A 14,151-nucleotide genomic window follows, 5' to 3' on the forward strand; every position below is an offset into this window, starting at 1 on the left:
GTACTCTGTATTAAATTCCACCTGCCACTTGTCTGTCCATCCTGCTCGCCCATTTATCTCAGTGCATCAATTTGTCTTATTCTTGCTGTTTATCATCAGCAAATTTTGAAATTTTACAGATGTAGCCTTCTGCAGATATTGGAAATAGAACATAGAAAAGCTACAGCACAAACAGGCCCTTCAGCCCACAAGTTGCGCCGAACATGTCCCTACCTACTAGGCTTATCTATAACCCTCTATCTTACTAACTTCCATGAATTTATCCAAAAGTCCCTTAAAAGACCCTATCGAATCCGCCTCCACCACCACTATCAGCAGTCGATTCCACGCACCCACCGCCCTCTGAGTGAAAAACTTACCCCTAACACCTCCTCTGTACCTACTCCCCAGCACCCTAAACCTGTGACCTCTTGTGGCAACCATTTCAGCCCTGGGTAAAAGCCTCTGAGAATCCACTCTATCAATACCTCTCAGCATCTGAAATTAAAAACAGAAAATGCTGGAACTACTCAGCAGGTCAGGCAGCGTTTGTGGAGAGAGAAACAGAATTAATGTTTCGGGTCAATAACCTTTCATCAGAAGCTGATTTTTGAAAAAAAAGGTCATCGACTTGACATGCAATCTTTTGAAATTTTACTCTTCATTCCAATATCTGAGACATTTATATCGGTCAAAAAAAGTGATCCCAGCAATGACCCATGGGAAACACCACTGTCTGCCTTCCTCTAATCTGAAAAACAACTATTTACCGTAACTCACTGTTTTCTGTCTTTAAGTCAATTTTTTGTCCAATTGGCCCTCCTATTTTGTGAGTCAATCGTTTTGGTAGTTTGTCAAATGTTGCTTAAAATCCATTTAGACAATACCTATTTCATCCCCTTCGACAGCTTACTTCATTACTTCATCAAAAATTCTATTAACTTAGGCATATATGATTTGTCTTTCACAAATCCTCTCCTTAATTATCTCAAACTTCTCCAGTGTCTGTTGATGATTCTTTTCTTAGTCATGTTCAGGTCAAATGTGCAACAGTCCATCAAGTGCAACTTAATTATTACACCCACACATCCTGATGGTTAAATGAGGTTTACTGCCACTCTGGCCCACAAGCAAAGAATTGGCAGACTCCCCCATGGCATGAAATTAACAGATGCGAGCCAAGCCTGACGTGATAAATCAAGTGGAATTAACAGTTGAAATTCACTCATGACATCTTGAGCTATGTCAAAATTTGCCTTTCCTGCAGCTGGCCAGGTGACCCCCCACCCTCTGCTTCCCTTCCTGACCCATCCACTTGCTGCCTCTCTCCTGACACCACACTCAGAGCCAACTTTCAGGTGAGGTAAAGTGACGAGCTAAAGGGAGGTGGTGTGAAGGAGAGGTGCCAAACTGGAGGGAGTTGGAGAGCTGGGCGAGGAGGGGAGGGGTTGGTCAGGAAGGGAGATGGTGAGTCCGTGTAGAGAGGTGGGTTTCTCTCTCTACAATTAGAGAGAGGCCTGCAGAATTCCCCCAGTGAAGTTATCATACCTTGTTTTCTTTTCAACTCTAACCAGATGGATTATGTCTCTGCCTCCTCAATGACACCTTCTGTTTTTCCAACACTACAATGTCTTCCCTAATCTTCATTGCCATCGCACCTCCCTTTCCTCCTGCCTGATTCCTTTTTTCTATTCTATACTTTCCAGCCAATTTAATTTTGCATCCTCTCCCATCACACCAGCGACTCTTCCTGTGAGGACATTGGTCCCAGCCCTGTTTGAAGTGCAACCTGTCCCTTTTGAATAGTTGTCAAAGCCCCAAGAATCTCGCACCTCTGTCCTGCGTTGTGCTTCAAGCCACATATTAATCCTCCTTAAATTCCCTTTTCCACTGTCACTAGTGAGTGGCACTGGCAGTAATCCAGAGATTACGGTCTTTGAGATTCTAATTTTTAATTTCCTCACTGGCTCGTAAAAGTTTGATCATTGGTCCTCAATGCCAATATATCATTTGTACTGCAAGTCCTGGCTCAGTCCTTGCAGAATATTCCCCGTGATGTCCTTTATCCTGACATCAGCGAGGCAATGCACTAGGCCAAATTAATTATGATGATTATAGAAATGCCTGGTTGTCCCTTTAATGAAGGAATCTTCTTGAACCACCGAAGTTAATGCGGTGTAGATGCACCCACCCTGTTAGGGTGTTCCAGGACTTTGACCCAGTGACGATGAAGGAATGGTGATTGCCATTGTTCTAGGTCACAGATTTGGAAAGTGTTGCAGTGCATTTTGCTGATGATACGCAGCACTTGCCACTATGGTGGTGAATGAGATGCTGATCACCAGGCTGTTTGTCTTGGATGGTGTCAAGCATCTTAATTATTGTTGGATTTGGACTCATCCAGGCAAGTGAAGGGTATTCTATCACACTCCTGACATGAGCCTTGTAGATGGTGGACAGGCTTTTGGAAGTCAGGTGTGAATTACTTACCCCAGAATTCCCAGCCTCTAATCTGTCCTTGTAGCCATTGTGTTTATATGTCTGCTCCAGTTCAATTTCTGGTCAATGGTAACCTAATGTTGATAGTGAGGGATTCAGCAATGGTAATACTGTTAATGGCAGGAGGCGATACATAGATTCTATTTTGTTTGAGGTGGTCATCATCTGACACTTGTGTAACATCAATGTCACTTCATTTAGCAGGGGAGACAGTGACATAGTGGTAATGTTGCTGAACTAGTAATGGTCTGGGACATGGCTTCAGATCCCACCAGGGATTCAATTCAATTCAATTAATAAACCTGGAATGTAAAGCTAACCTCCGTAGCAGTGAACATGAAACTACCATTGATTGACATAAAAAGCCATTTCGTTCATTAATGCCATTTGGGGCTGGAAATCTGCCACCCTTACCTAGTCTTGCCAGTGGGACACACACACATCCCAGTAAAGAATAAAGAGAAAAAACCCAAGCCTGAATGTGGTCCAGGTCTTGTTATGTATGGGCATGGACTGCTTCACTATTTGAGGAGTTGTAAATGGTACTTCCACTGTACAATCATCAACAAACATCCCTACTTCTGGCCTTATGGTGAAGGGAAGGTCATTATGAAGCAGTTGGAGATGGTTGGTAACCTTTGGCACATTACCCAACAAAACACCTGCAGTGGGGCTAGGATGATTTGCCTTGGAGCGCAGCCACCTTCCTTTGTGCTCGGTGTGACTCCAATCAGTGGAGCATTTTACTCCTGATTCCCATCGACTTCAGTTTTTGCTCCTTGATGTCACACTCGGTCAAATTCTGTCCAGAGGTCAAGGCCAGTCACTCTTGTCTCCCGTCTAGAATTCAGCTCTTTTGTTCATGTGATGAAGGTTCAAATGAGGTTGAACTCAGTGACCCTCGCAGAACCCAAACTGAGCATTGGTGAGGAGGTTATTGCTAGGTAAGTATCATTTGATAACACTGTCAATAACCTTACATCACTTTGAGACAAGTTGAGACTTGTGCAGTCTTTTTCAAAGATTACTTTAGATCCCAGCCAGAGATATAGCTAAGTTACCCCCACTCATTCACAACAGTATTGTACAGCTAATTTATCCCTGTTTATACTTGTTTTTGATTTGATTTATTTACTAAGTCCATTCCATATATACGCAATTTTAATATTGAATTTACTTATCAATCACATTCTCTTATTTACATGGATCCTGGTGCAGATTAGCATCAGATGGACAGACATGGACTCAAGCTGTGAATGGAAAATTAGGTCAGTGAGTGAGATGGAGGTGGTCAGGATCATTAAATTGCAACTCATCATGGTGAGATTGCGCTGTGTATCACTAATACACACAAGGAAGCTGAGCCTATAATTGTGGAGAATGTCGCCGACGAGCCGCACAATGATGAGAGGAAGCTACCAAGGTTAAGCAGTTGAGGGATCTGGAAATCATGGTGCAAGAGAAACCATTGGGAGATGTGCTGCCTTTGTCAAAACAAGTAAGAAGTTTAACAACACCAGGTTAAAGTCCAACAGGTTTATTTGGTAGCAAAAGCCACACAAGCTTTCGAGGCTCTGAGCCCCTTCTTCAGGTGAGTGGGAATTCTGTTCACAAACAGAACTTATAAGACACAGACTCAATTTACATGAATAATGGTTGGAATGCGAATACTTACAACTAATCCAGTCAAAACAAGTCAGAAATGCGAATACTTACAACTAATCCAGTCAAAACAAGTCAGAAATGAGTCACGCAAGGCTACGGTTCTGGACACTGGAAGAGAGCTGCAGTGCATTTGATTCTGTTATTTGCCAATGCATGGATGCATGCACTTCAGCTGATGGTACTAGATATCATTAAGTAGCAGGGACATTTTATGTTTCTTCCCTCATTTCGTTAACCTAGTTGTAACACTGCTCAAAGCCTGGCTGAAACTGTTCCCCAGTCTTCACTGTGTTAGTTTGTGTATACCTTCCATGTGTCATATATAATCTGCTATATGGAATTATTCAGTCAAGTCATTTAGTTTGATTAGGTGACATTATATTAGAGCTGGCCATTCAGGAGGAAACTGAGCACTACTTCACAAAGATAGTAGAAATTTGGAACAAAAGGATGCTGGGACAGCTACTACTCCAAGACTGAGTGGATTTTTTTTATTAAGTAAGGTATTGAGTGATATGGTGTAATGCTGGGACAAATGGACTTGAAGTGCAGATCAACCATGATCTAATTGAATAGGAGAGGATGCCTAAGGGGTTGAATGATCTGCACAAATTTTGACAACAGATGGGTACAGGAGAGTAGAAGTTATGGTATTCGATTAGAAATTACAGGTTGAGAGTTGAAGCCCCACTATGCTGCAACATTTGGTTCAACAAATAGGATTTGTAAGCTTGAAAGCTGCTCATATAATCTGAACTGATGTACTAATATCCTAAGGGGAAGGAAGCATGTCACCTCTACCAATCTAGCCACTGCATGACTCCAATCTTACACTGCATGGTTGACAGTTTATGCCCCCTAGAGTGGCTCACCGAACCACTTAGCTGTAAAATAAATGATTGAAGACGCAAGTACATGATCCACCATTATTTTCTCGGGGTAACCAGTGATGAACAGTAAATGCAGACTCTGTTGTGTTGCCAAAAGCACTGCAATATTTATATTGTTTCCTTTGAAAAACTCAGCTTTTTATTTCTACTTATAGGTTGGTGACATTGTCAGGATAGAAAAAGATCAGACATTTCCCACAGATTTAGTGCTGCTGTCAACTGACCGAGAGGATGGGACATGTTATGTCACTACAGCAAGTTTGGACGGAGAAACAAATCTGAAGGTTACCATTTTTACTATCTAAGAAATTATTAACTGCCTATGAGGAAGTGAAGGTTTTAGAGTGTTTTGAATAAATGAGTTGTGGCAATTTATTTTAAAGGATTTGAGATAACATTTTTGCTATAAAGTTTTTACAAGTATAAAACTGTAATCTGACATATAGCAGGAAAATGTTACTTTTTAAGTTGGTCCTTTGTAAATCTGAGTAACAAACAAAATATAAGTAGATGTGTATTTTTCAGGGTACAAATGGTTGGAGTTGAAAGCTGAATTTACTTGTACAAAAAAATTGGACTTCTCACTAGCCTTATTTTATCCAGTAGATATTAAATTGATCTTGATATTTTATTTGAAAAGGTAACTTCCATGGGAAAGTATATGCACGGTTTTATTTTTAAAAGAATCAACATTTCAATGAACTAGGTGTTATCGATGTCAGAATACCTTCTGGAAGGAAGGCCTATGCTGAGTGATGTGAACTTTTTTAGTACAGCTGCTTATTTTAAATACCTGCACTGTGCAATAGATGTAGAAAAGCAGAAACCAGGAGCGTGTTCTTGGACTAAGGGGTTAAATTGCCCCTTAGTGTCCCGGGGTGCATAGGTTAGAGGGATTAGCGGGACAAATATGTGTGGTTACGGGGATAGGGCCTGGGTGGGATTGTTGTTGATGCAGACTCGATGGGCCGAATGGCCTCCTACTCTGTAAGGTTTCAATAACTATCTTGCTGAGTAACTTGCTCCCTTAAAGCTTTGGATGGACAGATCAAATGAGATTATTTTATTGTTTGGGTTCCTTTAGCACCTGCTGATGCATGCCCAGGCAGACAGATTATTCTTCAGAATTTATCCAGCTTTGTTAATGGTGGTATGACTGAACCAGTTTTGGTAATGGATGTTAGTGTCACCCACCCAGAACTGATGTCCTTGCTTCCCTTAATGCTGCTGCCATATACTGCTGAATATAAAAGATGACTGATTTCTCAGTTGGAGGGAGCGTAGGAAGCAGTATTCAGCAGCAAGTTTTCTTTACCTTTCTGTCCTGAAGCGGTGAGATCTCATGGGATCTGGAGTCAATATTGAAAATTGTGCTCCATCTCTACTTGGCCTGTATTTGTGGGACAGCGATAGTGATGGAATAGTTTGAAATGTTAGTTGGAAGATACGACTAAATAATATGCCTTTGGCCCCTCTATCTCCCAAACTTGAATGCCAGTCTCCAGATGTTAATGAGGACGACTGCAGGTTGGTTGCATTGTGATTCTCATATCCTGCACAGTTGGCTCTCTAGGGAGGCTCTCCTTGCTATGAAGGCCGATCCATGACCATCTGCTGCTATTCGTTGCTCTTTCTGCCTCAAGTTCACACTCCTGATTAACAGTTTCTGAGCCCAACATTTTAGCCCAGGCTTCAATTTAACTATTAGCTTAAACGGCCTCTGTTTGTAAGTTCAAACTCCATCCCCTCAGTCTTATGAGCTCTGGTAAAGATCTGTAAAAGACCTGGATGTGGATTTCCCCTCAAATTTCGAGCTTCAAACTCTGATTTGCTGCTCTTTTGTAAGATTTGAAGCCATTTTGATCACTTGACAGCCCTTCTCCCACCAGTGCCGTGACTGAGGGACTTAGTCTCCTGCTGAGCCTGTGTCTGGCCACTAGTGTAACTAGTTTTTCAGCTTCTGTCTGTTCCTGGCCAGGAAATCATTTGCCTAGGCTGTAAAACAAACTTCTGATGCTTCTGGATTTTATAGTGTCCTCCAGCTTTGCCATCATCTTTCTATCCTGCAACTTACTCTGTCACACCTCCTGGATCCACATTCCTAGTAGAACATCTCCCCTCAAATAGCTATGAGAATTCACTTCACCTGTCTCTGAATTCATGTAACAGCTCAACGCACCATGTTGATTCCACTCTCTCCGTGACGTCATTTTCACATGTACCTTGATGTTACCCAGGTCTGCTCCACTACCCACTCTTCTAATCCTCCACTGTTCCTCCTCCTCCATGATCATCCTCAACACCAGTGCCCCACAAAGTTGTGTCCTCAGCCCCTTAATATACTCCTTATACACTTACCACGGTGTGGCCAAATTCCCCTCCAACTCGATTTTCAAATTTGCAAATGACACTACCTAGTGGATTGGATCTCAAACAATGATGAGGCGGAGTACAGGAAAAGATAGAGAATCTGGTGAACTGGTGTGACGACCATAATCTCTCCCTCAATGTCAGCAAAACGAAGAAGATAGTCATCGACTTCAGGAAGTGTAGAGGAGAACATGCCCCTGTCTACATCAATGGGGATGAAGGGGAATTGGTCGAGAGCTTCAAGTTTCTAGGTGTTCAGATCACCAACAACCTGTCCTGGTCCCTCCATGTTGATGCTATAGTTAAGAAAGCCCACCAACGCCTCTATTTCCTCCGGGGGCCTACGGAAATTTGGCATGTCGCTACGATTCTCACCAACTTTTATAGATGCACCATAGAAAGCATTCTTTCTGGTTGTATCACAGCTTGGTATGGCTCCTGCTCTGCCCAAGACTGCACAAAACTAGTACATGGTCCTCTTGCATGAGTGAGATTGGAGACACTTACACAGATCCATTTGCTTAATCTGGATATATAAATACCATGAATGTCAGCTATTCTCTGGCTTTGTTCCTGTCTTATGCCCTCATAAAGTAGTTTTATCTGTACAAAAGTACAGTAAGATTTACTTTAAAAGCAAGCATTGAACTACCACTGTTATCAGTGGTAATAGTTAAAATATTTCCTGATCTCTGGAGCAAGCATCAACTCAAAACCTGAGGGTTTCAAAATAACCACCCATTTTACTTGCAAATCAATTCTGGTTCTCTTATTGGAATAAAAGCAAAAGACTGAATACGGGAAATCTGAAAACGCTGGGAAAACTCAGCAGGTCTGAGAGTATGAAGAGTCATACAGACTCAGAATCACAGAATCCCTACAGTGCAGGAAGTGGTCATTCGGCCCATCAAGCCTTCACCAACAACAATCCCACCCAGGCCCTATTCCCATAGCCCCATGTATTTATGCTGATCGTCCCCCTGACACTAAGGTCAATTTAGCATGGCCAATCCACCTAACCTGTACATCTTTGGACTGTGGGAAGAAACCGGAACACCCGGAGGAAACCCACGCAGACACACAACATTCAAACTCCACACACACAGTCACCCAAGGCACGAATTGAACTCTGGTTCCTTGCCCAAGGCTGGAATTAAACCCGGGTCCTTTGTGCTGTGGGGCAGCATCTCGAAAGGTAACTCTGTTTCTTTCTCCACAGATGTTTCCAGACCTGCTGAGTTTTCTAGCATTTTCTGTTTTCATCCCATCTAATAGGCACTACTTTTTATTTTGTTTCACTGCAACAAGTAAAGTTCAAGTACATTCAGGTTTTCTAACCAGCTCAGCTTGACTGAAGTAATGAGATTCTATAATGCTCTCACACCATCATGTTTGTAAAAGATTGCCCAGCTTGAAAAATGAGAAACTCTACAAATAAAGCATCCTCCACGTTCCTAAGAAGTGTAACAAGTGAATTCGCAAACCAGGTTTCAATTCCAGAATCAAAGGAGAATTGTGGTACACATGCCAAATGTCTAAGAATATAAAAATAGAGACAGAAGTAGATATTAAGGTGTCATAAGTCTTCCCCACATTCAGTACGATCATCACTGATGCTGTGCCACATCTCCATGTTCTTGCCTGCTCCCCATATCCCTGGTTAACTGTGATCAAAAATCTGCCTATCCCAGCCTAAAATGTACTGAATGATGGAGCATAGACAACTCGCCTGGATAGGGAATTCCAAAGAGTCACAATCCCCCTGAGCGATTAAATTTCTCCTTATCTCCATCCTAAATGATTGTCCCTCTATGCTGATACTGTGCCCCCATGTTCTAAATCCCCAAGCCAGTAGAAAAACATCTGTGTCTGTGCTGTCAAGTCCCTTCGTAATCTTGTATGTTTCAGTGAGATCACCACTCATTTTTCTAAACTCCAGATTACAGGCCCAATTTACTCAGCCTTTCATTATAGGACAACCTCTCAACCAGGTAGCAATCCAATGAACTTCTGCTGTATCACCTCTAAGGCAACTATGTACTTCCTGGAGGAAGACTTGGAGAGCAAAACTTCACATGGTATTCCAAGTGTGGTCCGGCCAAAGCCCTGTGCAATTGTAGTAAGATTTCCTTGTTTCTGTACTCCAGTCCATTTTTTAATAAGGGCCACATGCCACTTGCCGTCCTAGTTGCTTGCGGCAGATGCTTGCTACCTTTTGTATCCCTTGCATGACTACACCCAGGTCCCTCTGGACGTCAATGTTTAAATATGTCATGCTTTTAAAAAATATTTTGTTTTTCTATTCTTAGAACCTCAACACTTCCCCACACTACTCCAAGTTCCATCTTGTTATTCACTTTGATCTGCCTACATCTCTTTTTGAGTCTTTTGTATCCTTCTCATCTTAAAATGCAAAGTTAGGTGGAAATTCCATCAAACTTGTAAACATTACCCTTGGTCTCTTTGTCTAATTCAGTAGTACAATTTGTAAATAGCTGTGGCTCCTGCGCCAATTCCTGTGGCACTTCAGGTTTGCTGATGGTGTAACGCTAGATGGGTGGAGGCTGGCTGACGTTTACATTCAGTGAGGAAGAGGTAAAGATGATTTGTGGGTTAGGATTGACTGGCAGAAACACTTGGAAAAGGAAAATGGGGCGGAGGACTGTTACCCAGCAATGGTACTTGTTAGATGGTGTTAAATTGGTGAATGAAGCAAGCAACAGATGTGATTTATTTTTGATTTTGTTGGTGGGGTTTGGGGAACATATTAGCAGCTTGGGTGGCATGATTGTTAGCTGATGTTCACGTTTTATCTTCATACAGATTTCAGATCTGGCGATGTTTGGTAACTTGGTTTTCATGAGGGATGGCAGTGAAGGGGCTTTTTAACTTGGTCAGCAGAGGTGAGATTTCCAAGAACTTGGAAAGCTCATGAACGGGGCTGGATGGTTGAAGACTTCTGATAACTTGCTTAATATTTATGATTTCCTCAGTAGAGACAAATTGTGTAAAAGTGTGTGATAATTGGCTTCGAGCAAGATGAGAGTGTACTAAAAGGGTTGAATAACTGCCCCAGAGTAGGTGAGGAGGTGATAGAACTCCTCAACATCATTCTGGACAGGGGATTGTTTTGGCCAGCGATAGTGCTTGTTAAATGGTGATTAAATTGGTGAATGCAAGCTGCGGCAAATGCGATTTTTGGAGAAATGGGTGATTTTGTTGGTGATGAGTGAGGAACATGTTGGTAGCTGGAATGGCAAGGTTTTTAACTGAAATGGAATTGAGTGAGGGAGGTGGAGGGCAGCAGGATTCTTCAAAATATTTCTGTGTCTAGGAAGGAGTGGGAGTGAGGAGGGCTGTTACTGTTGTGAGGCCTGAAATATTACACAATTATAATAAAAATAAAATGGATGCTGAGCCAAAGTTATCAGGAGAGCCAACAAAACGTTTGGTCAAAGAGGTGGTTTTTAAAAGCCTTTAAAAAGTGGAGGATTTGGGGAGGGTATTCCACAATGGAATTCCATTGCCTAAACCACTGAGGCCTTTTAAGAAGTAATTGGATTCTGAAATGGGGAGCATCCTCTGATCTCTCTGGATGGGTGAGTTAAGATGGGTTAACCAGCCTTTCTCATCAGTAACCATCTTGTGATTCGGTGAAATGTTATTTCTGGAAATTAATTGGTTGAATACAGACAGGGAAACATTCACAAATTTAGTTCACTTGTAAGATGCTGATGTGGTTTATTGAGGAGTAGGCTTCATGCACATTTTTTTAATTTTGAGCTTTGATATGCTTTATTTAGACACATCATGCTGTTCCAGAAATAGCTAAATTGCAGACTGTTCTTCAGCTGGACACACTGAGAGCTGTCATAACCTGCCACCAACCGGAACCAGACCTGTATAGGTGAGATCAATGCATAAACTTGTACTGTAGTAAATACAATTTGGTGTTTTGTGAATCTGTTTTCAGCTTCAACTTTATTTTCTTTTATAACTATTTTCCCAGCATCAATATTTCATAACTATGTGTTTACAGATTTGTCGGTCAAATTACGATAAGAGGAAAGCCAAACGAGATAGTAAGGTATGAGAATTTAAACCATCTGGTTTGCTATAAATTTCTAAAAAGGCACTCTGTCGTAAAAATATTTACCTATAAATTCTCCACAGCTTTCAGGATAAGAAAATTATAAAATACTTAGTTTGCCAAATAGCAAGTCTGGGAATATTTTGTGAAGACAGTAGTGTTTAGGATAAAGTATTCATCAATTAGTCTGAGCACATTAAGGGAACAGTGCTTAATGATTGCTTAATGAGTGGATTTCCCTCATTCACCACATATTTACCAAACAACTGGATCCAGCAAACACCAGAAACGCAGCAAATCAAAATGCTTAAGGTTTTTTGAAAGTGACTTTAATATGCTACCTTGATTTGTGTTCCTGTCCTGTTTATACCTGTACAAAATAGCTACACCGCATGGACTGCAGCAGGTCAAGAAGGCAGCCCACCACCAACTCCTCAAGGGCAATTGGGGATGGGCAATAAATGCTGACCTGGCCAGTGATGCCCACACCCCATGAACAAATTTTTAAAAATTCTAAATAAACAACCCGCACCAAAACAATTTAACTTGCCTATGTAGTTTTAACCATGGTATTTCAAATCTCTGCAATAATATTTTCTTCGAAATCCTGCTTCTCTTTCACAAGTTTAATGTTTGAATTTTGCTGCTTTCTTGGATACCTTTAGTAGCATACTGATTGCACCAGATCTGTTTTGTCTTTTGTTCCCTCTCACACCCTAGCTCAGACTTCTCCTTTTCCCTTTCCAAGGATGTGGCTACTATGTCAAATTTGGTAATTTCTCTCAATTGGTTGCAGCCTATTTCAACCACAGAAAAGTGTATTTCCTTTGGGAGTTTCAGAAGAAGCTCAGATGTGTGCATATGCATTGTAATTTCCCAGGAAGTTTAAACTTCTGATGGTCTGATTTGTGCTGCCCAAGACCTTTGCAAATGTATCTTGTGCTGATCTGCACTGGATTACTCAACTTGTCGACCCCTTCCCATGCACCTGATTGCCCACAAGCAGGGCCACTCCACACCTGCTCCAGCCTGACGGCCCAATCCTATCCCACCACTCACTCCATCGCTCCAACTCCACTGAAAGACTTGAGACCGTTACAAAGTTAGCTGAATACAGCAGCTGATATCCTTAAAGAAGGCATGTGCTCTGGAGTGCCCCTTTTTGCCAGTCTTCTGGATCGCTGTACCCACTTCATTATTCCAGCTGAGATCAGAAGTTCCCGGTTAGAAGGCCTCAAAAATAGTAAGCGCACATCGATCTAACTGGATCTGGGTAAGATGTTCTTTCGGAGAGTTGGTGCAGACTTAACGGGCCAAATGACCACCTACACTGTAAGGGTTCTGTGGAAGTAAATTCAGTCATAATTTTCAGAAAGGAATTGGATGGATTCTTGGAAAGGAAACATTTGCAAGTGTATGGAGAAAGAGCAGGGGAATGGAACTAATTGAATAGCTCCTTCAAAGAGCTGACACTATGGTCTGAGGGGTCTCCTTTTGTGGTCTAAGTGCTTTTAGAGACATAACCAAACAAAATAAAATACTGAGCCAAAGAAGAAATGAGGTGGATGACCAAAACCTCCATCAGAAAGTTGGAACAGGAGAGGCAGAGGGCTAAGGAAATGAACTGGAGAATGTGGCTTGAATGGCTGACAGTATGCCAACCAATGATGAGGCGAAGAAATGGAGAGAGAAAATACAGGAGGCCAGAATCTGAGAAACGAGAGTTTGCCTCGAGAATGTAAAGTTGAAGGATGTTACAGAAGTAAAGTAGGGATAGATGTTTTAAGGATAGCAGAGAAAATGGTTACTGCGGCATTTTGTTTTTTTATTTATTCACGGGATACGTGTATGCTGACTAGACCTGTATTTATTTCTCATCTCTAACTGCCCTTGAGAAGATGGTGGTGAGCTGCTTTCTTGAGCTGCTGCATCTATGTGGTGTAAGTACACTCAGTGCTATTAGGAAGGAAGTTCCAGAATTCTCACCCATCACAGTGAAGGAATTGTGATGTAATTCCAGATCAGGATGGTGTGGCTTGGAGGGCAACTTGCAGATGGTGGTGTTCCATGTGTTTGCAGCCCTTTTCCAGGTGGTAACAATCATGAGTTTGGTGAGTGCTGTTGAAGGAGCTTTGGTGAGTTGCTGCAGTGCATCTTGTAGATGGTACACACTGCTGCAACTGTGCATCATTCGTGGAGGGAGTGAATCTTCAAGATGGCGGATAGGGTGCCTGACAAGTGGGCTGCTTTGTCCTGGATGGTGTCGCACCTCTTGAGTGTTGTTGGAGTTGCACACATCCAGGCAAGTGGAGAATATTCCATCACACTCCTGACTTGTGCCTTGTGGATGGTGGACAGGCTTTGGGGTGTCAGGAGGTGAGTTTATCGCAGCAGAATTCCCAGCCTCTGACCTGCCCTTGTAGCCACAGTATTTATTTTGGTTGGTCCAGTTCAGTTTCTGGACAATGGTAACCCCATGGTTTTGATAGGATTCTCTCACCAAATAGTGTAGTGTCGGGCTGCAGTCTGCGATTATTGTACCCCACTCAGCTATATATTCGTTTCCAATTTAGTTGCTCCATAATATTAAAAGGTTGTGATTTTACAAGTTCTACTTCTGGTTAAAGTGAAATATTAATTGAGTCATGAAAATCTGTT

General features: G+C 42.0%; 1 protein-coding gene across 4 annotated transcripts in view; it reads left to right on the forward strand.

The window, feature by feature from the left end:
* atp11b (ATPase phospholipid transporting 11B) overlaps nt 1–14,151 on the forward strand; it is a 153,278-nt gene that overhangs the window by 18,174 nt on the left and 120,953 nt on the right. For all 4 annotated transcript variants that reach the window (XM_078206984.1, XM_078206978.1, XM_078206970.1 and 1 more), the window contains exons 6-8: nt 5,189–5,317; nt 11,207–11,310; nt 11,443–11,490. In XM_078206984.1, the coding sequence (XP_078063110.1) occupies nt 5,189–5,317; nt 11,207–11,310; nt 11,443–11,490 (281 nt within the window). The remainder of the gene's footprint in view (nt 1–5,188; nt 5,318–11,206; nt 11,311–11,442; nt 11,491–14,151) is intronic.

Source organism: Mustelus asterias, chromosome 3, assembly GCF_964213995.1.
Source record: "Mustelus asterias chromosome 3, sMusAst1.hap1.1, whole genome shotgun sequence".
Lineage (NCBI taxonomy): Eukaryota > Metazoa > Chordata > Chondrichthyes > Carcharhiniformes > Triakidae > Mustelus > Mustelus asterias.